Source organism: Podarcis filfolensis, assembly GCF_964270895.1.
Source record: "Podarcis filfolensis genome assembly, chromosome: 11".
Classification (NCBI taxonomy): domain Eukaryota; kingdom Metazoa; phylum Chordata; class Lepidosauria; order Squamata; family Lacertidae; genus Podarcis; species Podarcis filfolensis.
The window spans coordinates 36,003,080-36,029,079 of record NC_139613.1 but is presented as its reverse complement, the minus strand read 5'-3'; the positions used below and the strand labels follow the sequence as shown (position 1 = coordinate 36,029,079).

General features: G+C 39.0%; 1 protein-coding gene across 14 annotated transcripts in view; it reads left to right on the top strand.

The window, feature by feature from the left end:
- The window catches only part of MCTP1 (multiple C2 and transmembrane domain containing 1), a 180,321-nt gene that overhangs the window by 29,467 nt on the left and 124,854 nt on the right, over positions 1-26,000 (top strand). For 2 of the 14 annotated variants that reach the window (XM_083576637.1, XM_083576636.1), the window contains exon 1: positions 17,611-17,803. The exons of 10 other annotated variants lie outside the window; for them this stretch is intronic. In XM_083576637.1, the coding sequence (XP_083432763.1) occupies positions 17,780-17,803 (24 nt within the window). In that variant the 5' untranslated portion in view covers positions 17,611-17,779. Of the gene's footprint in view, positions 1-17,610; positions 17,804-26,000 lie in introns of those variants that run through there. 2 more of the 14 variants (XM_083576645.1, XM_083576634.1) reach the window with 2 other exon arrangements.

The window sequence follows — 26,000 nt, the reverse complement described above, 5'->3', positions numbered from 1 at the left end:
TTCCTCATTTCTCTTAAGGAGTGCTTTGGAACATTAATTTTTAAAAAGAAATTATTGCATAGAATGTTATGTTGTACTGATCAGCTATTTGGTTATGCTGTTCTGTTAGGTTCTGTAATAAGTTGTACATCACCTAGAGTGTTAAGTTGTGGGTGAACATATCAGACGACACAGCGATTCTTCAAACAGCTCTTGTTTATTCACAGACCAGGACAGAACTGAACTGAAGGGTTCAGTCAGCCTGCTTATATATAGCTGCAGTACAATGTAACTGTAACAATTTTCTAAAACTATCCAATCACTGAACGTCACTTTTGATCCCTTATTTGCATAACTATCTACAGTATCCCCCTGCTGGCCCAGGGTGAGAACTTCAGTACATAACATAGAGGCTGTAGCTATAGGTAACTTCTAAATTTGTTAAAAAGTAACTTTAGGTTCCCTTATCAAAGTACATGTATACTGTGTGTACATTGTGAGACAAAGTCCTATATTCTGATGTACCCTAGGTGTCTGGGATTTGGAATCCCTACTCAGGAAGCAGAATTTTGGGTTTTGTCTCCAATACACTTTGCCAGTTTGATCCTATTTTTACCATAGGCTAGCTGGTCTAAACTGACTAGACTTTTTCTTCAAATGGAAGTTCTAAACCACTCTAAGACATGGGTAGGCAAACTAAGGCCCAGGGGCTGGATGTGGCCCAGTAGCCTCTAAATCCGGCCCGTGGATGGTCTGGGAATCAGTGTGTTTTTACATGAGTAGAATCTGTGCTTTTATTTAAAATGCATCTGTGGGTTATTTATGGGGCATAGGAATTCGTTCATATTTTTCCCCCAAAATATAGTCTGGCCCCCCACAAGGTCTGAGGGACAGTGGACCGGCCCCCTGCTGAAAAAGTTTGCTGACCCCTGCTCTAAGAGACTGGTCTAGGATAGCAGCATAAAACTGATGATCACTGTTTATCTGTTAGTTTACCAAACACTAACTGGTTTGCCTGGCCATAAACTTTACAAGATTCTAGTGGAGGTTGCTTACATGTAAAAAAAAAGAAAGGCTCTTGCATGTATCCTTCATCATTAGAATTCAATATGCAAAAGTACTCCACATGTAGTTCTCAGGGGCCAAATTGAGATTGGGAAATGACTGGGCTATCTCAGGACACCTTGCAGTAGGCTACTTCCAACACTTCAACACAGCTTGCTCATGGCTGGACCTGACACCTGCATGCTGTCCCACTAAAACACACTTTACAATGTTGGAGTAGCAGGACAGTGGCAATGGTGGCACCTGCATACATTTTGGAGCAGAACAACACATGCACACTTGCTGGAATGCATCGCCTGGCTACCTCTATCTATTCACTTGCCCAGGGGCCTTTCCCAGTGCTACTGCCAGTGTTGAATGAGAGAATGTGACTAGGCCAAGAGGACAAGGCAGGCTAGGCCAGCGACAAGCACAGACTCAGGCAGGTGAGAATGTCCTTAGGGCTTGGGAGAACAGCTCAGGGACTCCCCATGCTTCCCACAGGCATTAGTTGCCTGGGGCAACTTTCCAATTCTGTCTAATGATAGGACTGGCTCTGTGAGCACACAAAACCCGCCTAATGGCAAGGGATATCAGTGACTAATCCCTTCAGCAGGTAATTTCCACAGTTAAAGCTGCACTGCTGTTTTGGATTTCTGTTGGGTGTGATCAAGGCAACCGGTTCCTGCCAACTGCAGTTGAAAACGTTGGGCATGTATGAAAATAAACCATGCTGTATGTTCAGGAACATTTGCCATTGTAATGTTGAACCATCAGGCAGGGTAATATATTACCTCTTAGGAAAATAACATGTGTTTTTCCATCACATATAACATCATTAAATCCCCAGTCACTCCTTATCTGGCTATAGGTATGCCAAATCTTGGTATCACAGGTTTTAGATCTTGAAGAACTTTTCTTGTTCAACATACCTTTTGTTTATAAAATGTGACTTCCTTTCATAAAATATCAGGGTGGTGTGCAGTATGTATACAGTATAATGTAAAAACATAGGCAGAAACTGCTTTCCTCTTTATTTGAGGCAGCCTGGAATAAACCACTTTTTGTACCTTGTTAACATTTGTCATGTTCCTGAAAAACAAATTTGTTGAACCTCTAATAATGAGAATGGAATAGTATTACCTTCTGTGAATCAAACAGGTATTCTTGCTCCCTTAACTCTACGGACTGGATTGTTGTCCTTCCATTTTCCCACAGTTAGGTTTTTTCAAGTTCTTTTATTCCGATGTATCAGCAAATTTTAAACAAATGATTGACTCGTTCTGAGTTATAGGTATGTTTTTTTCCTGATTGTAAAACATTTTGGACTATCAGAAAGAGAATGCATCCCTTTATTCCAGTAGGAGGTATAAGTAACTTGAAAGAGCTAAGCCGGGTTGTACACCTGTGCTATTTTTTGATGACTATTTGCATTAACTGCAAGAAAAACATGCAAAGTATTGCAAATTTTACTTGTTGACAGCGCAGTAAGTCTCATGTTCTGCAATCTAAGGCTACTTCATGTAATTTGACAAGATAAACACTTAACACACTCCTCATTTTGTGTTTTCTACAGTTTGTTCATCTGTTGATTTTATCTATATAGTCTTACTATTCCCTCTTGGTGTTGTTTTTTCTAATCTGTTGATGTTATCAGTAATCTTTTAAGATTATTTTATGTAAATCACTTAGAGGCCTTTTTATTATTAAACAGTGTATAGTCTGGTTAAATAAACAAGAATTAAGCAGAAGATCCTGAGGCCCAAGTGGCCCAAAGGAGGACCTGCGTGGCTTGACGGTTCAGGGCAGTAACTGCATAATCCAAAGGTCATGGAGGTGCCCCTTTACTTAAGGTGTGTTGCAACAACAACAGAAGTTACACCATTTAAAGCCTAAAATTCTATATCTTACAAAATGATGCCTGTTGAGCTTATATCTTGAAAATTCATCAAAATAATCTGCCTGATTAGGTCTTATTAACATCATTAAATTTCAAACTGAGCAAATTACCACAGGTTCAGCAAGTTTAAAAGGTCTAAAAATTGACATGTTGATCTTTTTCATTGCTGTTTATACTGGCTGATATAGTATATATTTCTTTCCCATTTTGGTGGAAACTACTGATGTACAGTACTTCCTTCAGGGTCATCAAGGAAGATACACTTTCATTGGTATGGTGAAGTTCTGAGCTAAAAGTTACTAAGGGCATGTTTGCATTAACATCTCAGAGAGCAGTGAAATGGGTTTCCTATCCCCCCAGTTTGCTTCACAGGGCTCCCCCCTCCTGCTATTCAAATAAGCCTGGCATTACTAATGTCAGATGCATTTCTGTTTATGTCTTGAGTTTGTTGTTTAACGTTCTTTGAAATTACTGCTTTGCTAGGTATGGAAAAAGAGGACCTTTCTAAATCCTCTTTCTTTGCTTCACTTCATTCTGTCAGTCTCTGATGTATGACTTGCAAGCTGCCTTCTTGCTGAAGCCTTGCAGACTTGATAGTTCTAGCAGTATACTGATTTTTCTCAGTCCCTAATCAATGCTGAACTTCAAGTCAAGTGATTAGTGCCAGTCTTGAGAAAGGAAATAAGTTTGCCAATTAAATGTTAAAGTTTTGCTTGAGTTGGGTATTGTCTAGCCAGAATTAAGAAGCAGATGTTCAGAGAAAATATTTGTGGTGCGTGGAGAAATCACCAAAGGAATATCTTTAGGAAAACAAGGCTTACTGTGGTTTAGAATTCTTTTTAAGAAAACAAATCCTTCAGTAATTTCCCACACTAACTATGAGTAAAGGAATTAGTAAATGACTAGGTGAAGTTTGTTAACTATTTAGTACAGTGGTACCTCAAGTTACATACACTTCAGGTTACAGACGCTTCAGGTTAGACTCCACTAACCCAGAAATAGTACCTCGGGTTAAGAACTTTGCTTCAGGATGAATAGAAATTGTGCCCATTAACTAAAGTGGTGCTTCAGGATAAGAACAGTTTCAGGTTAAGAACGGACCTCCGGAACAAATTAAGTACTTAACCCGAGGTACCACTGTACTGGGTTCTCTTCTCCCTTTTCTTGTGGGAAATGTGTTTTATGCAGTTGCTTCCAGTACTCTTATGTGGTTAAAAAATTATATCTTATTTACAGTACTTAGAAATTGCTTTTCACAGGAGCTCAAATCAGGTAATGTAAAATCAGCAAAGCAGAAACCGCCTTCAACATAATTAAAATGTAATATTGGGAACCAAAGGCAACAATTAATTGTGGCATTTCCAGCTGAGATGTCCAATGCATCATTTCCCTCTGTCTTGTGGGATGATTGTCATTTTTTGCAGCCTGATGATGTGGACAGGATAGGTGTAGCTTTGGATCCAACCACATGCTCTCTGGATCCCTGCCCATCTTAGCTGTGTGGCTAGTTGGGTTCTGGGTGTGGTAAGTGGATCACATTGAGAAGGCATTTTATTTTACTGTTAATAGTTTATTAAGTTTGTATACCATCCTTCATTCGAAGATCTCAGGGTGGTTCACAATGTAAAATTACAAAATAAAAACACAACATGCATCATAAAAACAAGAACAAACCAAACCCATAGCCCTGTCTCCCACAAACACATTTAAATTGACGTAGAATGTTGATCGTGGTGCCTGCCATCTTGGAGGAAGCAGCTGTGTGTCTATTCTGTAAAAGCTTTGGATCTGATAGCATGTAACAAGTACTGTCCAGTTGCTAATACTCAAGTTTGGGATAAGGTGGTAATGAGGGTCATGGTGGTAAAACTATTGATGTTTCTTGAACCTGACCGTGCCTAGTGTTTCTGATTACAATTCTATGATTCTATTCCTTTAAGAAAGGCGGAGTTGGAAGGGACCAAGAGGACCATCTAGTGCAGCTCAGGAATATTTTGCCCAACATGGGGTAAATAGTTTGTCCCAACCGTGAACTTAAGAGTCTCATGCCCAACTGAGCTATCCCTCAGGACTTTCTAACAGTCTAAGCAGGTGCAGTGAGGATTTAGAAACACGCCGATAATACAGGAATCTGCTTGGTTCCGCAGATTCTCCTTTTGGGTTGTAAAGTTTCCATTTTACTTGCTGCATTTGAAGCTCCTTTTCAAGTTGTGCTACCATGTTTCCTTTCCAACCTAATTTCCCCCAATTAAAGAGTCAATTAACTCATTTTATATGTATGTGAAAGTAAGCAATGTGTCTTCCCATACCATAGGTGTATGTGGATACAAGCCATTGTGGTTCCCCCAAAAGAAGGAATTGCTTGGATGGAGAGCAGAGGTAGATACTGTTTGAGCATTTTTCTTGTTTTTAACTTGATTTCCAGATGATAAATTTAGGATTGCACTCTTAGGGGGCCTGTAACAAGGCATAGTATCGAGGGCAGTTTCTAAAGCATGTTCAGTCCTAGCTGATTGCTAGATGAGTTAAACCTTTTTTTTTTATTATTGGAATGAAGTAATGTGGTTTTAGCAGAAATGATATAAAAGATTAGGTAAAAATTGATTTTTTAACTGCTGAAAGACGAGAATGTAAAATTATAGTACATTAAGATAAACTATTAGGATAAAAACCAAGCTTGAAAGGATTTGCTGAAATATTTAATTGAACTAGAATACAAAAAAGGGAGGTGTGAGGAGGTCAGGGAAATAACTAAATGAAAGACAAGACATGGAAAGATGGAAATGTTTTTAATTGTTCTTATTTTTCTGTATTTTGTATTCTCTGTTCTTTTTTCCCTCTTTTTATCTCCCCCCCCCCACATTTTTGTAACTTTTTTGAAACTTTAATAAATATTATTTAAAAAAATAAACCTTTTTTAAAAAAACCTTTATAAATTATTATTATTATTTTATTAATGTTTTTAGAGTTATAACCATTCTTATAGTAGCAGACTCTCCTGAGCCTGCAAACAGCACTGCAAACATTTTGCAGCTTTACAGGGATAAATAATAGTTCATTCCTTTTACTTTTTGATGTTGTTCTACCCATGCCTAGAGCAGTGACACATAAACTGGAATATCTAACTTTTGAAATTTATAATCCTGTGAGAAGTACAGTTTGTTCAATTCTCAACTTACTGTTTAAGCAGTGACTAAGATAACATTTAGAATTTATTCAGTTTATGACTACTTCTCTCTGATTGTAGGATGTCCAATTCTACAGGAAGTTCAACTGGACTAGAACAGGATTCTTTTAATGTCATTGAATCCAAACCATTTAATAAGTTTTGACTAATGTGTGCACCCACCCAAAGTGTAATTAATCACAGAAACCTAAGGCAAATATCTAGTGTGTTTATATACTTATAGGCTTCTAAAGGCTTTAGCCAGCCACCTCTGTTGTACGGGGAGCAGTTGACAGAATCTTTGTCCTTTGCTTTTAGGTCTAAGTTCTTTCTATTAAATAATAATAGTTTTTATTAAATATGTTCTTTGTTTACAAAAGTACGTGCATTGTCTCTTTTTTTTTCAGGTTGTGTTTTCTACAGACCAGTTACATTTGTTATAAAACATAAGTGTTGCATGCAGTATACCAAGCATGCCCAAGGCCCACCCCCAACCTCTCTCACTTAATAAGGAAATAAAACAAGCAAATAGAAAGAGAACCTAACCAAGTGATGTTGACTCTAACCCTGCTCCACCAAAGTGAAATAATATAAACTTTTAAGGCTACCTTCTACTGTCAAGCAGGCTGTGAAGATAAACACCGGCAGCAAAACTGAGAAGGGAGATATCATTTCTGTGCACTGTAAAGTGCCTCTTATAGCTGTACGGCGGCGGCGGGGGGGGGGGGGGGGAGCTTTCAACAACAAATTTAACAGCTCCAAAAGTTTGACCTGAAGACCAGCATTACACATAACACAGTTAGTAATGCTGTGTTCTCTTGCCTTTTGTTGTGGGTAGGCTTGCAAAGTTCCTCATTGCCCAGGCACCGATGTAGGAAGGGGATATGGGTACGTGGGTGCATAATTTTTGAGTAAGCAAAGGATTGTATGGCTCTTCTGCTGTAAACTGCTGTTGCCTTAAATGTGTCAATAGCCACATAAGGGCAGCATGTCCCTTATGGTTGCTCCTACCGTGTTCCAAGTACAGTCATGCCTCGGGTTGAATGTGCTTCAGGTTGAGCGCTTTCAGGTTGCGCTCTGCGGCAACCTCGGAAGTAACAGAGTGTGTTACTTCCGGGTTTCGCCACACACAGATGCTCAAAATGACATCACACGCATGCACGGAAGTGGCAAAACGTGACCCGCGCACACGCAGACGTGTCATCGCGTCTTATGTTCCGTTCAGGATGCAAACGGGGCTCCGGAACGGATCCCGTTCGCATCCCGAGGTACCACTGTACTTGTATGAGTTGAAGCCTTTCTGAAGTTATTAGAGTGGTTTACAAAAATCAGTATCAAAGGTAGTCTCTATTCTCATGCTGACAATCTAAAATGACATGACACATGAAAAAGGAATGGGAGGGAGAATGATATATTTAAGTTAAACAGTTTAAATGTATATTATGTGATAAGATGATAGCAGTATGTTCGGGAAAAGGACAATAGGGATTTTGAAAAAGAGTGGGAACCTTTTATATTATACTTGCAGAAACAAAGAAATAATATTGACCTGATGGTAGGATTTAAATAAACGTTCATAACTTTATGGATAGGGAACAAATAATGTAAAAGGAAAAATATATTTGTAGAAAATAGAAGACTATACTAATGAGGTTAATAAATCAGAAATGGAAGTTGAGGGAAGTCCAAAAGTGGGGAGGCAGAGATGTTATGTAAGTTGTATGTTATAAGTATATTTGTCATGAGATAAGAAAATTAATAATTTTTTAAAAAGAAAGATGATTGCAGTATGAAATGAATTATATTCAACTGTACATCATAATATGAATTGCATTTTAAAAAAATAGCACGTGAAACAAACTGGACTAGTTGGTTCTGGTTTATCAGACCAGACACAGCTGAAAAAATGGCAAATAATTCTTTAAAAGGAAAAACAAAGCCTAGAAACTACTGAACCAAGCAAATGCCTGTCAATATTAGTCTTGTAGCCCTTATGAGAAGCACTCAGATATGGGTTCTAATGTGTTTTGGTCTACAAATATAAACAATGGTATGAGGACTAGCAATAAAACACAGCTTTAATCTACAGAGTGACAGTGTGTATAGCAGTTTCAAGCCTTCCTCTGCTGTAAAAGCCCATGTGACCTTAGGACATCTCCGCAAGTTATTTTTAAAATATTAGTAACCCATAGAAAAGAATGGTTATGTCTCTAAATTATCAACCACTATGGCAAGCTGTTTCTTATATCTAAGGCCTGTTGTTGCGAAGTCTAGTACCCACTGTTGTTAAAGAATCATGGTTTTAATTGCTTGAACTGAAGTACAGTGGTACCTTGGTTCCCAAACTTAATCCGTTCCGGAAGTCTGTTCCAAAACCAAAGCATTCTAAAACCAAGGTGTGCTTTCCCATAGAAAGTAATGCAAAATAGATCAATCCGTTCCAGACTTTTAAAAACAACTCCTAAAACAGCAATTTAACATGAATTTTATTATCTTATGAGATCATTGATCCATAAAATGAAAGCAATAATCAGTGTACTGTACTATAAAAAAGATAGTATTGTAGATGATAAAAATTAAAATTATTATTTTTTCTTACGTGCGCTGATGATAGTCATTGTTTGGGTGGGGGGCTTTTATCCATTTCTGCAGTCACACAGTCAATCAGTAGCTGAACTGGGTTCCACACAGTCACAAAAACAAAGTCACAAACCACAGTCACAAGTCAGTCCCATAAAGCGAAGAACAAGTCGCAGTCAAAAAAATGAAAAAGCCACAAAAACGCAAAAAATAGCAAAAACAAAAGCTCCAAATATTCTGTGTTCCGTGGGTGCTCGGGACTCAACAGCTGACAGACTCAACAGGAAGCCTCTGATTAGCAGCGGGGGACTCAATTTACAAACTGAATACACTCAGCAGGAAACGGAACATGTTCAGCTTCCAAGGCAAAGTTCACAAACCGGAACACCTACGTCCAGGTTTGCAGCTTTCTATTTCCAAGTTGTTCATAAACTAAGCTGTTCTAAAACCAAGGTACCACTGTAATAAATCATTGCACAGCAAATGCTACACTGGCTGATACAGAGAAACATGTTCCCTCAGATACTAGAAATCTAATCCATCCATCTGCTTGCTGTGATGAACTGTTGGAGTCAGTATAAATACTTACTTGCACACAAAATTATGCCCTCGCTTATATTGTTACTAATGCACATTTTTGGAAATGTCATAATTGCACAGGAGTGGAACATTTTATTGTGTTAACCTTTACTAGAGTACTTAAACACACTGCTTTATGTTGTGGTAGCCAAGAAAGGAACACAATGATTTGATTTTTAACAACCTTGATTTGAAATAACTAGCTAGATTATTTGTGTCAGGGAGTCCCAACAAGTTTTGTTTTGTAATTCCTTAAATACTTAGTTCCAATAAGGTTATTAAAATACAAGACTTGGTATTGGGTGGTTTTTTGGGGGGAAGGGGTACAATTTAATAATGCAATTCTATTCATGTCTCAGAAGTAAGTTCTGCTTAGTTCAGTGCTGCTTCCTTCCTGGAATGAGTGTACAGCATTGTATTATAAAACCATATTTTGAAGCAGTAAGCAATTTTATTTCCATAAAATATATATATATATATTCTTGCTGTTCTGTTTTTGAAGGCTGGTTGAGGGGGGGAACACTGTGTTTTATTATTAAGCCTCTTGCACACAAACCCCAGTATATCACTATGTGTTGATTTTCCTTGTGGTCTTATCATTGGATTCATTCATCATTACATTAAACAAGTAACTACTTGTTTCCAAACTTTAAAAAGGTTAAGTCGCATTTAATTCTAGATGTTTACATGCTTATAACCTCTGACATGAAGCCTTGGTTAGGACTCTTCCCTAGTGCTTCAGCATTGCCAGTCATCAGATTAATTATGGTTCACATACCAGAATTAAGTACATGCAAGAACAATGAATGTCATTAATTTTAAAGAGAAAAAAATAAGCTTCTCTATGAATATTTATAAATACTCATATTTAAGCTTTATCTTAAAAATGGATTTTATCTTCTGTTGTTTAATTTATATTCTGAACTAATTCTTGTAAAAACAGCAGGAGGACTCCAAACTATGGGTGATTTTATTTCATAGATGATTTTTAAAGGCTAGAGGTAAATGACAATATGCACGCAAAACAAAAGAACCTGCAAGGTAGTTTTATTAGCCATTCTAGGAACAAGACTTGAGATGTTACAGCTCTTTCCATTTACTCACATTTAATGCAATATTCAGTACCTGGAGAGCTGCATCAATAAATCTGTATTTAAGATCTGTCAAGGTTTAACTTAATTGTGCACTTTGTCTTTTAGTGAAGCTTTTACTGCCTGTGTATCTTCAGCCCTCTGTATGTTGAGCCTGAGCCTGATCCCCCCACAGTAATTTCCTTGTGCATGTGGTTGCAACCAATTTAACCATGCAAATCCCCAAGGTTTAAAGCTTTTGTTTCTTAATTACATTAACAGGCTTTTGACAGCTCAACTGTTTAGATACTCACCGAGTTAAATGGGCTTGAACTTTGACTCAGTTGGGTATAGAATTTCAGCCTTAACTTCAGCCCAGTTATGCTTTAAAGCAGTGTTTCCCAACCTTTGGTCTCCAGCTGTTTTTGGACTACAACTCCCATCATCCCTAGCTAGCAAGACCAAAGGTTAGGAATGTTTGGAATTGTAGTCCAAAAACAGCTGGAGACCAAAGGTTGGGAAACACTGCTTTAAAGTGAACTGGTTATGCTCACCCACTTCATCATGAGCACCTCAAATTCAAAAAGTGGTGGTTTCCAAGTTACAACACCTTTAAAATGAAACAATAATCTGGAACTCACATGCGAGTTAAATACCTTTTTCTGTGTAGCAGTACAGAGAGCATGGTTCACCAAGGGTACCTGTCCTATCCCCCTCTTGTACCCCTCCTGTGGATACACATGCCACCAGGCTTGGTTTTTATTGGTTGATTCATACTGATCAAATAGCAAGATGTTCCTTACCTTGCAGCATCAATTTTAGCTTTATGTTTAAGCGAGGAAACCCTTGTGGTGTGGCCATTAATGCGTTTACCCCAGCAATAATCCTAACACAAAATCTTTCTGCCAAGAAATAACCTTTCATAACAATCTATATACAGTGTCTCTGTTGTCCTGTTCCCCTCAGTACATATACTGTAGGACAGCTCAGGCTTTTCTATTGTTTTTGTTTTGTTATGAACCTTGAAACTGAATGGAAAATTTATATTTGATTAAAAATTTATTAAGGATGTGTGCCGATTTGTTCTTACTGTTAGATACCCTTCTGTGTGAGGACAACATTGTGGCTTTCATCTTGCATCTATAGATAGATCGAAAGGGAAATAAGTTGCATTCAGGCTGAAGTGAAGCCTTTGATGTCACGGGAAGGCTGCCATTCTATTAACAATGAAAAAACAAAACTAAGATTGAGACTTCCTATAGAAGGCAGTTCTCCTAAGGCACTTTCACTCAGCAGAAAGATCTATCCTAGTGTTTCCCAAACTTCGTCTCCAGCTGTTCTTGGACTACAACTCCCATCATCCCTAGCTAGCAGGTGATGGATGATGGAAACTATAGTCCCAAAACAGCTGGAGACCCAACTTTGAGAAACCCCGATCTATCCAAACAAGTTGGATCTAGGGGCAGATGCACACCCTTGAAGTACAGATGTAAGGAAGCTGTGGTTCTCCATGTACTCGCATCTCAGTTCCCATCATTCCTAACCAGCATGGTCAGTAGGCAGAGTTGTAGTTGAGGAACATCTGGATGTCAGCAGGTTCCTCACCAATGCTGTAATAGATCAAGGAGAGTTCAGAACTGGAGCACTTCATATCTCAGGAACACTTTGGATCTCTTCCTAACAAGGTGCCACCTTGTTTCATGATCACATTGTCTCTTTTCTAACCTTTCCCTGGCCCTCACTCAATTATGTATATTTGGGTCATGAGTGGCTAGCTTTCAGTTTGCCCCAATTAGGGCTGTTCAACACAATGTGTGATGTTACAGTGGCTCCAGGTTTCATTACAGCTATAGTATAGTAACACTTGCTTAGAAAAGAAATTAGTGTAACTATGTGGAGCACTCAAGGCAGGCGACAGTAAAATGCATAGGTCATGAAAAAAGAAACTGGTGGAAGGTTTCTTTTTCCATTGAGGATCTTTCTGAACTTCTTACCAAATGCATATTAGATGTTGACTGAACAGAAGATCTCAAAACATGGGCCAATTAAGCGAATTGTTAATGGCATTTTACAAACTATAACCAGCACTGTGAATAGCACCTGGGGATGTATTGGCCACCAGTATAACTGCTGTAACCTTGGATGTGTGCGCTCCCTGTCACCAGCCACATTCAGCAGCTAGTTTGCAGTGTTCTGAAGCAGCTGACATTTCTGAACACTATTCAAAGGCAGCCTGTTGAACATGAGCGTGTTGCACTAATCTGACCCTCATGGAACTAAGGCACATGTTAGTATGGGCAGATCTGACACCTCCAGTAACAAGCATAGCTGGCACATCAGCCTCAGCTATGCAGAGATGTTCCTGAGTGCAAATCCATCTAAAATGGGTTGTGCCTCTGTTTCCTGAAGTGCCTTCTACCAACCAGAAACATATCTATATCGTTTGGATTTGGCTTCAGTTCAATTGTTCTCATTCCAGTCCAGCACTGACACAAGGCATGGATTCAGGACATCAGTAGCAAATTTGGATTAAGATGGAAAGGAGAGTTATAGTTTGGTGTCATGTGTGTATTAGTAGTACAGAACTCCAATACTTTGGGCAAGCTCAGACCAGTGGTTTCTTGTACACGTGACATAGTATTTTAAACCACTAACAGAGAATAGCTTTGTAGGTGGTTGTTGGAGGAGAAGTGGCGCACTAGCATTTGGTTTTTAGACAGACAAGAACTAATCAACATAACCGCATCCTGGACCTCGTCACATAATAGAAAAGAAAAGAGGGTGGATGTCGACTTCTTTGAGTATGATGGAAAAATATAATTGTCCCATAATGTTATTCTACTTAAGAGTTTAGAATGAGCCTCACCATTGACAACATATGAAAATGTAAACCCAACAGGGGACAGTGATATGTAGGAAGAGGTACTAGCAAATATGGATCGCTGCGGCATATGAGAGACTCACCCCAAAAGTCTGACTCCCACTGAAATTAGTAATTGCCTTATATGAAGTCTGTTTGCCTGATACAAGTTTACCTGAAAAAAGTTTGAAAATGCTTTATTCAGCCAAAACATTAGAGCTGAGGCACAATCATGACTATAATTTAGTTCAGAAGTCTTGGGAGTAATTATACTACTGGCAGAATGAAAAATGTCTGCAAGTGGAGAAATTATAGAACACAATTTTCTTTTTCCTATTTGAGCAGAGGTTCATTAAAATACAGCATTTTATCAGAAAGGAGGAAAGAATAAACTGAATAATAGATCCTAATGCAAGCTTCGTCCTTATTTTGGAAGCCCAGGTTATTGCAAATGTAGGAGTCAAATATTTCTATTCTCCAATTTATTTAAAAATATTCAATATTTTGCAGGAATATCAGTGCCTCAGAAATATTAAAATTGTGTGTAAATTCTTCAGAAAAGTTCAAAAGTATTCAGTGCTAGTCATACTCATTGTACACCAATTTAAATTAATTAGTATGTTCAACTTCAGTTCATTAATTTCAGTGTATCTACTCTGAGTAGAAATTAGTTGGATATAATCCTCAGTTGGCAAACGTAATCTTCTCTTCTTCTTTTAAACAGTCTGCAGGCGTGTAGTTCTTACTTGGGTCCACTTCTTCTGTATTCCATCCTTGGCACACAAAACACAGAAGTGACTGTTCTGGTTTGAAGCATTCACATAAGTGGCATATTGGGCATGTTGCCATGTTGCCACAGTCTTTCTGATTCTCTGTTCTCTTCCTGTCCCCACCCCTTTCTCTTCATACTAGACTCAACCGCCTAATGGCGCAACTCGTTCTTGGCTGAAGCAGTTGCCTTAATAATAGACGGAATGTCATTGTTTCATTTTAAAATGATAAACAGTCTTTTGAGAGAAGATTAAGCACTGAAGCTTATTTGTATGATTTACATTGCCCTTTTTCATGTCTGTGAAGCCTAGCATTTGGGTCCTACTTGACTTGATAGTCCATCCTTTTTTTTCTTTCTAATGCAATGACATAGACACGCATGTCAAAATAGTGAGCCATCATCAAGCCACCATTTCCGTCCCATAAATTTGGAGTACTGCAGTGGGGCAGGGTGGATGGAGAAAGTATATTTCAGTAATTGTTCAGGTGACAGCAGTTCTGAGTGAGGAGTAGAATTCTAATTAATAATTCAGTTTTGCAAATAATTTAGCTTTTTCAGGATGGAAGCACCGCTATAGGAAAAATCATATTGCGCTATGTTCAGCTAAATCATTGAGCTAGCAGAAGTTAGTGCAGCTTATTCCCAGTAGTGCAATGGGACTACGCTGCCCTCCCCAAATCCCTCTGGAAGGGATTTGGGTTGGGAGAAACCCTAGAACCTTGTTCAGGGGAAGGAAAGGAGAAATTGTTCCATCGGGCAAGCAGAAATGTTTATACTGACAGAACAGTGTTCTCAGCACTATGAATATAAACCACAGAGTTTTTGTTTGGGTGAGTGTTTCAACACCAGTGTTGGATTAAAGTTAGGCTTTTTCAGATTGTTGCGTTTCTCTTTCTCTCCCTCTCCCTCTCCCTCCCTCCCTCTCCCCCCCTCCAAAAAATATTGCTGTCTCTTTGCATGTTGTTGTCTAGACTTGCATGCACAAGACAGGGTCTTCTCAACTATGGAAGTCTGTCCCAGCAAGACTCCTTCTTTCCAGGCCTTTAAGTGAACAGCAGAGGCTTATTTATTTCAGGTGCCTTGTGGGTGGGGTTTAAAATATTATTTTGCCCCCAAATATTTTTTTGTAGTGTAGTTGAAATATAATGTCAGGCAACTGGTAACAGGAACAGTCTTTATTATCTCATTACAGAATGACATTTTGTGTGTGTAGCCAGGGTTTTTTTCAGTCAGAACTTATGAGAATTCTCATTGCCATTATAAAAGAACAAGGGAGGCGTTCATGGTGAGTTTTGGCACCTCTTTATCTAGAAAAAATAGCACTATGTGTAACTTTTGCTGGTTCACTAAGCAAGCCTCTACAGAAGCTCAAGAGGGACAAGGTACAGTGGTACCTTGGTTTGCATACGTCTTGGTTTGCATACGTTTTGGATTACAAACATGTCAAACTCAGAAGTGCGTGTCCCAGTTTGCAACCTTTTTTTGGATTGCAACCCAATTTTTTTGGATTACGAACAAATTTTTTTGGGAGGCCCCATTGCGAAAGCGTGCCTTGGGTTACAACCTGTTTTGGTTTACAAACGGACCTCTGGAACGGATTATGGTCGGAAACCAAGGTACCATTGTAGAACTGAAAATTACAGAAACCCTCCTAGTGGTTGTTTTTATCATGGCACCTCACATAACTGGCTTCTTAAGGCTTTGCTGATTTTAAATAATAGTATGCTGGTGTAATTATTTTTCATGATAGTTGGGTTTATGACTTTTGTGGTTTCGTATTGTATCATGTGTGCAATTTGTTTATTTTTTGTGTTTTAAATATCTATTGGGAAGGTAGCCAACCTAACAAGTTGGTTTATGAATCTTAAGCATTCATACCCTCTTTTGTACCAAAAGCAGCCTGGTGCACTTTTATCACGTCATCAAGCAACAATTCTGCTGATGCTGTTTTAGAAGACTGAAATCAAGAACTAGCATTGCCTGTAATGGGTGGTCAGTCTGTGGACTGGGTGCCTCAAATGGTAGGTGTTGGTCAGTGGATTTTTTCTTGGTGTACTCAAGGGTACAGCAACTTCTCCCCCCCCCCCCAATTTTTTTTTAAAGTGTGGCACTTACTGTAGCAACTTCATGCTGAGTACCAGTACCTTTTTTATTTTTTATTTTAAAAAGCACTGGTGTTGGTTCAGACATAGGTTTATGCAGACTTAAAAGAGAGAGTTCCTTGACAGAGGAGCAGAAGTAGGAAGACGTCTGCTTTCAATATTACCATAGTTGATAGGAATATTACATCTGCACCAGGTCTGAAAGATGGAAAGGTGGAGAAAGCTTTTAATGGAGAAACCTTAGATTGCCTTGCATTCCTCTAATAAGAGATGCATTCGTGAACTTATTTCTGGAATGTATATAATTTTACCTTGCTCTTCAACCTTAAAATGGGTAGTTCATACAGTTTTCTTTATCACTGCCATTCTGGTAATTACCGGTTGGCAACTTAACACTGCCAGAAAAAGGAACACAGATTTGCATAAAACTTGCATATGTTAACTTGCATGTATAGCTGCAAATTTAGAAATCACTGTAATTTAAATACGTACTATGTTTCTGCCACCATACTGTGGAAGTCTGAGGGCCAGGTGACCTGGGGATCTATCTGCCTGTATGGACTGCAATCTGGGTGCTAATTGTGGATGGGTAACTTCAAGACACCTGCTTTCCCTTCTTTTTGGGTCTTCATCTTTAAACCAGACTTGAATTGGATGACACTTCAAATAGGGGGCAGTCCTCTGTAAATTAGAACATAGGGATTTCCTGGGTAATTAGTCTGCAGTGGTCATTAGCTTGCCATAGTAAGCATGGAAGTGAAGTGACATCTTTTGAATCAGATCCTCTGTGTTTTAGCCATATAATTTTAGTACATGTTAGGATTAAACCAGTGTGCTATTATTGACCATGAAGTTGTTATAGTAAGCGCCATACTTTTAACAACTGGGGCGGGGGAGCCTCTTGGGCTTGCTGATCGGAAGGTCAGCGGTTCACATCCACTCGATGGTGGCAAGCTCCCATTGCTCTGTCCTAGCTCCTGCCAACCTAGCAGTTTGAAAGCATGCCAGTGCAAGTAGATAAATAGGTACCGCTGCGGCGGGAAGGTAAACAGCATTTCCATGCACTCTGGCTTCCATCATGGTGTTCCGTTGTGCCAAAAGCGGTTTAGTCATGCTGGCTACATGACCCGGAAAGCTGTCTGTAGACAAACGCCAGCTCCCTCTGCCTGAAAAGCAAGACGAGTGCCGCACCCCATAGTCACCTTTGACTGGACTGTCCCCAGAAAAAAGCACTGGCTTAAACCATTATTTTTGAGATCTAATAACGTAAGTAAGGTAACAGGCTATATGTGTTAATGGTAGGATATGCTGTGTCTTGTGACTTCTGCCTGTTGAATATTTATGTGAATATTAAGCATTTTGAAAAAGTAATATTGTGTTCTTGCCCACTTGTTGAAAACATCCAACAAAACTGGTCAGCATCTCATGTTCAGTGTTTGGAGACGCTAAAAGATGTAGTACAGTGAGATGGGAGATTAGATTCGTGAGTCATATCCTTTTAAAGCTGTGAAGCAACTGTATTCGCACTCTATGGTTTCCTTTTACAGTCCCTCCCAGTGACTGCAGTTCAGAGCAGCAAGCTGTGTGCTAAGAAGCCACTGCTGCTAGATGGAGGCAAACAGTATGGTTGGGGGATAACCCATTTATAGGAGTAATTTTAAGTGTTGATGGATGGATATTGAAGCCCAAACATCATTGTTTGATTCTCCAAACTGAAAACAGGGAACATGTTGCCATCTGAGAACAATAAGGTAATTTTTACTTTCCCTCCCTCCTACTTTAATCTGTTGCTAGTGATTCTAACAAGGCTATATTTAGGGATTAAATGGGTACATTTTATGTGTTCTTGGTTTTTAAAAAAAGTAGTTATAAGAACAAAAGACTTAAAGGTGCTACGTCTGTGAAAAATTATAACAATGTAAATGTTTTCATAGTTATTAAGCTTCTTAAGAGAACCATGTGAAACCTATTTTCTACTATATACGTTTTTTAGAGCTTTTCAGTACTGCGTCTGGCTTCAAATGTATTGATTTAAAAGATTGTCAGTTTAGGTTATTTGCACAGAGATGTAAGAGTTCTTGCTGCTATAAAATAGTGATCCTTCAAATCATATCTCATCTGTATTTGCTGAGAGTTGAAATCACTAGGATGATTATTATTTAAATGCATCTAAGGCTGCAGTCCTATATCACACTTAGCCTGGAAATAAGCCCTATTGGTGTGGCTTCTGAATAGACATGTGCAGGATATATGAAGTTGCTAGCAGGTATCGTTAGTATGCATTTAAGATGCTAAGCCTTTTATTGAGCGGATTACTAGCAGTGCTGAAACAAAACAAGCTTCTCAAATGTCTACAGTTTACTTGAAAAATCTAAACATATGCTACTGACTACTGAATAGGCAATAGGAGAATTCAAGTTTTTTTAAGGTGTATACAAACTTCGCTGCTGGATGTTTTAAAAATATTTTTGCTGGTTTGACTTTCTAATACTGTAGACCTAAGACTACTAAGATTTTTGGTTTTGGAAGATATTAGTAGAATTCAGCTAAGCATGCCTGCAAAAAGCATATAAGTAGGTTTGAAGAAGAAAAGGATGCACACCTTTAATGAAGCTTTATTCTGAAATGTAACAATGACAGAATAATCATACTAATTTTCTAGATGAATCAGATAAAGTGAATTTACAGCTCTGACTGCTTGCCTTTTAAAAAATCATTGCCAATTAAAAAAATAATGGTTCTGAATTTATCTTGACTTGATCAGTAACCTAGAAACTAGAAGTAGCTGTCAAATTGGGATAATAATTCTGAGACTGTTCTAAACTCGGCTTTGTTTGGGCATTCAGGATTCCTTTATGGCTCTGATGCAGTTAAACACATGCAAAGGATTGTGTATATGGCCAAATTCTGTTTTCTCGTGTTGAAGTGTGATTAAAGTATGGGGTGGGTGTGAATTAAACAGCTCATTGCTTTAACAAAGCTCATCAAGAGCTCAGCTGTTCACGTGGATCATGCATCATTGGTTTGGGGCTTGGGTGCCATTGAACTGATAATGTGATAATATCATCTGTAGAGTAGTAAGAAGATTGCTATGATGACAGCCTCAGTTGCTACATTTTGCACATCCTACTGGCATGGGAACTTCTTGTTGTATATTGGTTTTTTTACCCAAGTCACCCGCATTGTAAGATTATCAAATGAACTATCAAACAATACAACTTAAGGAAGAGCAGAATGTATCAGGAAACAAAAAGTGAGCAACAGCAAAGGGAGAAGTAATGTCTTCCCACATATTAGTTTCTAATAATAATATCCATAATGGATTTAGGAAATAGTGAAACTTTATACAATGGGTACTGACTGTGCTTTATAGACCTTTGATCTCCTTCATGTTAGTTTATGCTAGAATGGAAGTCGCTAGGAAGTGGAGGACAGCAAAGACTTTAACTTATGAATCTTGGTTTTCACAGCTATGACATTTTACTATGGCGGGGGGGGAAGACTTTTAAACTTAGTGAAGGGTACAGCAAAGGCAACAGACTATCATACTGTTTGGAACATGTTTGTAATGTATGTTTCAGGATAATCATGCTTCAATATCCACGTCAGCTGCATTTCTTAAACTTTGGGATTGTGACTAATATTTTCCAGTAAGTGGAAACTGAAAGAGATACTGATTAAGTGTTATTTTAATTCTCAAGTCTTCCCATTTGAATGATGATAGTCCTTCCTGTTCGCCAGTCTATCTAGGTGAACTCGAGGTGGGGGAATGTATGTTACTATTGTTAGTTTCTGCTTATCAATATTGAACTAACGTCTCTTTTTTTGCATCATTGACCTATGTATGCTCACTGCATTATCCACCTTGGACAATCGGCAGGTACTTCTACATCTCCACTTAATACTCTGCTTTTACACTTCTAATTAAAACAAGTATTACAAATATTTGATAAAGTGATGCCTCTGAAACTTCTCAGTGCTGGGAACACATAACATAGATGAGGATATGATGGAGTAGAAGGACAGGTACCTGCAATCTGGGGGCCTGGCATCAATTTTTATTTTAGCCGCCTTGGTTGTCTGCTTCACAGAAGGGGCAAATGGGGAACAGAAGTTATTAAAACCTGACGAAAAGGGGCTTAATCACTAAAGCCTTCTGTAACCCATTCTGAGCCCCTGGAATAGAATATACCAGGGGTGGGGGATACTTGGTCCTCTAGATGTTTTTGTACCACAACTTCCACCCTCCCTGATTATTCAGGGTTTGGCCACACTTCCACTTGCCTAGAAAGTATAGGTCCAAGAAGTTTCCCACTTGCCTTGTGCTTTATAGGCACAGATCCAAGTGGTATTTTGTTTGTCCCTGGGAAAACCTACTGTTTACTGCCAAATTGAAACAAATGCCAATCGACGTTTGTTCTGATTCAGCAGTAAACAGCAGATTTTCCCTAGGTGAAAGTGTCGGGACAAGCAGAAGTGTAGACGAACCCTCACAGTTGGAGTCCAGTAACATCTGAGAGCCACAAATTACTGGCATCGCCACCCACCAATTTTTCAAACTTCTATCCAGAACTGTGACTGTGTAGCTGAAGTGCAAATGTTGCTGAACTGTTTATGCAAGTTGTGTCTATGAGTCAAGTATGGTAAGAGATCGCTTTATGTTGCTGCTATGAGGCCCCAGCAAACAATACCAGGAAGTGCCATACCACTGCATGTTTGTCAAGCAGCAGTCTTCTGCAACACATGTCCAGGCCAGCATGACAATATTATCAGATTGAATGCTCACATTTGTGCTGTAACTGATAAGTCTATGCTTATGCATCTGTTTCTGATCAGTTGACCCAGCAGAACTGTGCCTCCGGTGAGCTGGATTTTAACTCGACTTCCAGTCAAACTAGGAGGAAAAATAAAATATGGTTTCAGAGCCCTATGTAATGTGTGCTGGCCTTGACTGGCCCTGCAATGTGCTATAGTTTTGCTAAGTGGTTGAGCTCATTTTTAATTTTTTTTAAAAAGATTCCTGCACTGGTAAAGAAAAAATAATTAAACTGATATTGGAAGATTGTAATAGCTGCTGGAATAGCACAACCATTTGCTGCAAGCCTGTTTTCAAACACACAAATTTTGTGAATGAGGGAAAAACAGCAGTCCAACTACAATCTTAATCCCCTTGATGTTGATGAGTGGAGGAGGTTGAGATGACATGTTGGTGCTCCTCTGCTGGCCACTACAAGTGGAGAGGAGCAATGTTTTGGTGAATACCCAGCTCCACCCAGGTGTCTAGAAGACTAAAAGGCCCACCCCTTCCTTCTAGCGTGAGCTGGAAGGACTTGGAGTGTTGTGTTGATTCAACCACTTTCTTCTTTCCCAACCTTACTTAATAGTTGCTCTGTCCCTTCTCCGCTCCTCGCCTAATTAATGTTGAACTTGAATGTGCTCTTAATTGTAATAGACACTGTTTATTTTCTATGATCAAGCACTTTAGATCAGGAGTGGCTAGTCTTTGGCTCTCTCAACTACCACGAGCCCAGCTAGCATGGCTGGTTATCAGGGATGATGGGAATTATAGTCCAACAACATCTGCAGGACCTGAACTACTTAAGTTGCCTTCCATATTACATGACATAATATAATTTTTGAACTGGCCAAATGTTATTTTTGACTGCTCTCCCCCCCTTTTTTTTTTAAAAAAGAGCCCTACTGACTTGTTCATGCATATTGTGAGGGATGCTGACCATGTGGATAACCAAGATATGGTTAATGCATCCTTGTGTGAGAGAATAATCCACTGCCTTGAATGAGTCCCATGTTCATCATTTTAGTTTGGTACTGTGGTGTGTATAGTTCAAACCTCATACCTCTGGAATAAGTTTTAATTTGAATGTATTTTTGAAATTATATTTTTAATAAGAATTTAAAATTTCAAGAAGTATTTTTATATCATTGAAATGAGTGGGAGGAATAGCATCACCATGTTTGGAAAAGGATATTGAAAACTGGACCTAGCCAGAAAACTGGACATGCTAGGTATACATGATAGCTTGTTGAACTATTAATGGACACCCAGAACAAAATACAGGAATTATATTCAAGTAATCAAAGTAGTCTTATAAACTCTGATATTGTGAATTTTTAAAAGATCCATGCAAAATACATTTGTAGCTTCCTGGATCTGAAGACCCTGCTAGGTATGACTTGAGTAATTTGCACATTACACCTAATTTGCTTGACTGGGAGTTAATTATTCTTTTTCTTGGATATTTTGTGCTACCCCTCACTTCCCTTCCCATCCCAGCCTTAGGCCTAGAGCTGGAGAGGGAAGCCAAGGGTTTTGTTGTCACCTTGCTCTAGGTTTAGGAAGTTCAGTGTGAGATCAAAATCAGGGCTCCACCCTTTGGAAGAAGGACATTGTCCTGGTAATCACACATTTTGATTGGCTGCTAAAGCCAGCTAAAGTCCATGTACCCTCCATAAGAGACCTTAAATGGTACAATTAATATTTATATAGAATTTTGGAGTGCTCAGAGTACTTGCTGAAATGGTTTATAAACTTCAGCAGATGTTTCAGTGGATTCTTTTTATTGTTGATCTGCTGCAAAACTGCAATATAATGTTGAATATGTCTAATGATATGTTGGCTGTGTACTGTTACTACTATTGATGTGCAATTTATATATGCAACTCTCACAATGCTATGAAACAAACAAGTCAAGACTACCTTATGGCATTTTATATTACAATGTTGTTTCTAATTCCCTCCTGTAATGATAACAACTTGTAAACAACAGCATTTATTACTGCAAGGTACATAGCTAGCAGGCAGTGGATCAGACATATGTTTCCTGGCTAGCATGTTGATTTCTGTTGTCACCAAGGCAGTCATACTTATATATAAACTCGGCACATCCTTTGAAAGCTGGATGGTGAACAGAAATCATAGTTTTAGTACATACAGTATTAAAAAAAATTATACTTTTATCTTGTCTAACCAGATTTTTATAAATATATACATATAGAAGTTCAATGAAGTAGTGTTTTAATTTTAAATGCCATTTTCACCTAATGAGTACTGACCAACTGAATAGCCTGGTCAAGCTGTAATGTTAAACTTCGGTTTAGTGTTTCTGGTACTGGCCTTGGGTTTGCAAGCTCCCCTTCTCTCTGGCATAACTGCAAGAAGGAACCGGGAGCACTTGTTTTAAAATTAAATTGAGTTTTTTCATGTCCAATCCAAAGGAACTCTAATTGGTTTAGCCTATGATTGGTGAGCAAGCCGAGGTAATTTTAACCTGGGTTCTTTCCCCTTTGCAAAGTTAGAAGATGAATTAAATTGCTGTGCCAAGTGGTAGTCTATTTGACCATGCTTTGTTGCCTCTATACGAAAACTGTGACTGCATTCAGATGTAAACCATACTTTGTTGTTTTGAGAAAAAAACTTAGAGGTCTAACTCACACACTTCAATCCACCTCTCCTCTGGTGCAGTCACGCATGGAAATTTCTGCTTCAGTTTTTTAGATTAATTGTTGTTGCCTGAACCCTAATATGTGGTTCAGATAACTGCTGTAGTGGAAACAAACCAGCCTCACAGATTATGTTCTGAAGTTGGTTGGCTTCCATTAAACATAGCTAACCACAGCTTTTCAGAGGTTTCGTGACAAAGTAAACTTTAAGACGGAAGTGAATGATTCTGCACTGGAGAAGAAGGGTGGAGGAGCAAACGTCTAAGCTCAAGACACTCTCTGTGGCTTCTTCATGTAATGTCTAATCAGTGGTTTGATATAACAACCAAATCAGCCCACATTGTACTGAAGCAGCAAACTTAAGGCCAGAGGCTTAGCGTTCTATACTTTTTCAGGGTGTCTTAATGTGTGCAAAAAATTATGTTGCTACTATGTTCTACTATGTTCTACTTCTACTATGTTCCACAACCTAAACTTTTTTTTACTGCTGTTTTTCCAAGCGCTCCAGCAGACTACAGATTAGTGGTTTTATGGAAAAATCTAGATGCAAGGCTGCTCACTCATCCAGCTCGTCGGGCAGAGCCCGCGGGTCCCTGCGGAATAAAGGAAGGAGTTCAACCACCAACCGGAGCAAATAGCTGTAGACCAAATTTTATTGCTCAACAGGTTCAAAGAGGAATTTTGAACCCTGAGGATGGGGTGACAAGAACTTTTAAAAGTTCCTATGTTATCCCAGCATACAGTTTGTTAAGCATCATTGCTACATCATTGGTACATCAGAAAAGGGGAGGGTTATACATGATTAACATAGGAGGAATATGTTGGGGCAACAGGCGGATACAGGATATGTATTAGGAAGTACATTCTAAGCACCTACTACAAAGGGACAATAGAACTTTGGTTTGCATAGTCTGCCACCTGGGCAAGTCCGGAGGAGTGCCTTTGCCCAGCGATTGGCACCTATGAGTATCTTCCTGTGAGTACGTGACCTCCCGCTGGAGGGATTATGGGGGGACCGAGTGGTTTTCAAGTCCTTGGCCAGTGAAGCAAATTGACGGTGGAATGAAGGAAACTGGCAAAGGAGTTCATTTTATATGATTTTTAAAGCTAGGTAACTTCCCTGAGCTGTCAAGTCGAAAGGATACATTTATCCATAATATTTGTAAAATTTAACAACTTTAAAGATGTGTCCCGTCCCCCCCGGTAATTTCCGTAACAGTGGAGATTCCACTAGATCAGGTATTGTCAACCTTTTCAGATTCAGGACCTATTTTTAACCCAAACATGCATTTGGGGAACCATTTCTTAATATTTTAACATATATTTGCATGGTGGTAGTGTTCCTGTTGCAACCCACCTTGGATCAGGCAGCAATCACTAGTAGGTTCTGTTCCAATCTTAAAGATTAGTGTGAGCAACAGTGTTACTCAGTGTTACTCAGATATGAACAACAGAATAAAATAACTAAATATAGGAAATAGCTGGTTGGGGGACTCCTGTAACTCTTTCATTCTTTGCTTTGAAAATAAAGGAGGTGTTGCAAAAAGGGATAAACATAATTACTTAAATCTACCCACATCACAAAATTCTTCAGGTCTTAAATTCACAGTTTGGCTCCTTAGGTGTATTGCTAACTTTAAGTAGAAGTATTTATGAATATGAATCATTCATGACATATTAAGTTCAGGAGTAGCCAAAATGGTGCCCCCCCAAGACAATGTTGCACTCTTATCAAGCAATGGTCAGGGATGATGGAAGTTGTAGTCCAGCAACATCTGGAGGAAGCCATATTGGCTGCCTCTGTCTTTGAGTTTGAACCTTGGGAAGAGGAAAGCACTTCAGGTGGGTGGTTTCTGTGTCTGGAAGTTTGGTAGGTTAGTTGCCAGTTCTGGACTCCCTCTGAAAAAGCCAGTTAGTAGTTTGGGGGTGCTCCTGGGCCTATTCTTATCTCTAGAGGTTCAGGTTGCTTCAGTGGCTAGGAGTACCTTTTGCCACCTATGTTTGGTATGCCATCTACAGGCATTCAGGACAGGGATAAGCCTGTCCATGGTGATTCATTCGTTAGTACTCTCAATACTAGATTATTGCAATGCACGTGTAAGTGAAGCAGCCCCTGGGCCTTGTTTGAAAGCTACAGCTGGTACAAAATGCTGAAACTAGAGCACTGGTGGGAGCAGTCTATCATCAGCACATAGTGCCAGTGCTTAAAAGTTTGCACTGGCAGCCATACACTATAGGGCTAAGTTAAAGGTTCTCGTATTCATTTACAAGGGCCCATGATACCCTAAGGACCACTCAAATATCACTTCCTAGTCATTTTTAGTGGTCCCCCATGGCTCAGACACATGGCTCATATTCACCAGGATGTGTGTGTTCAGTATTGTAGACCTAATTCTGTGGAAGTCCCTCTTGATTGGTCTCAGCCAGGCCCTCTTTCTGTTGACCTTCCGGTGCTTGGTGAAGATCTTTTTTTAGTTCAGCAGGCAT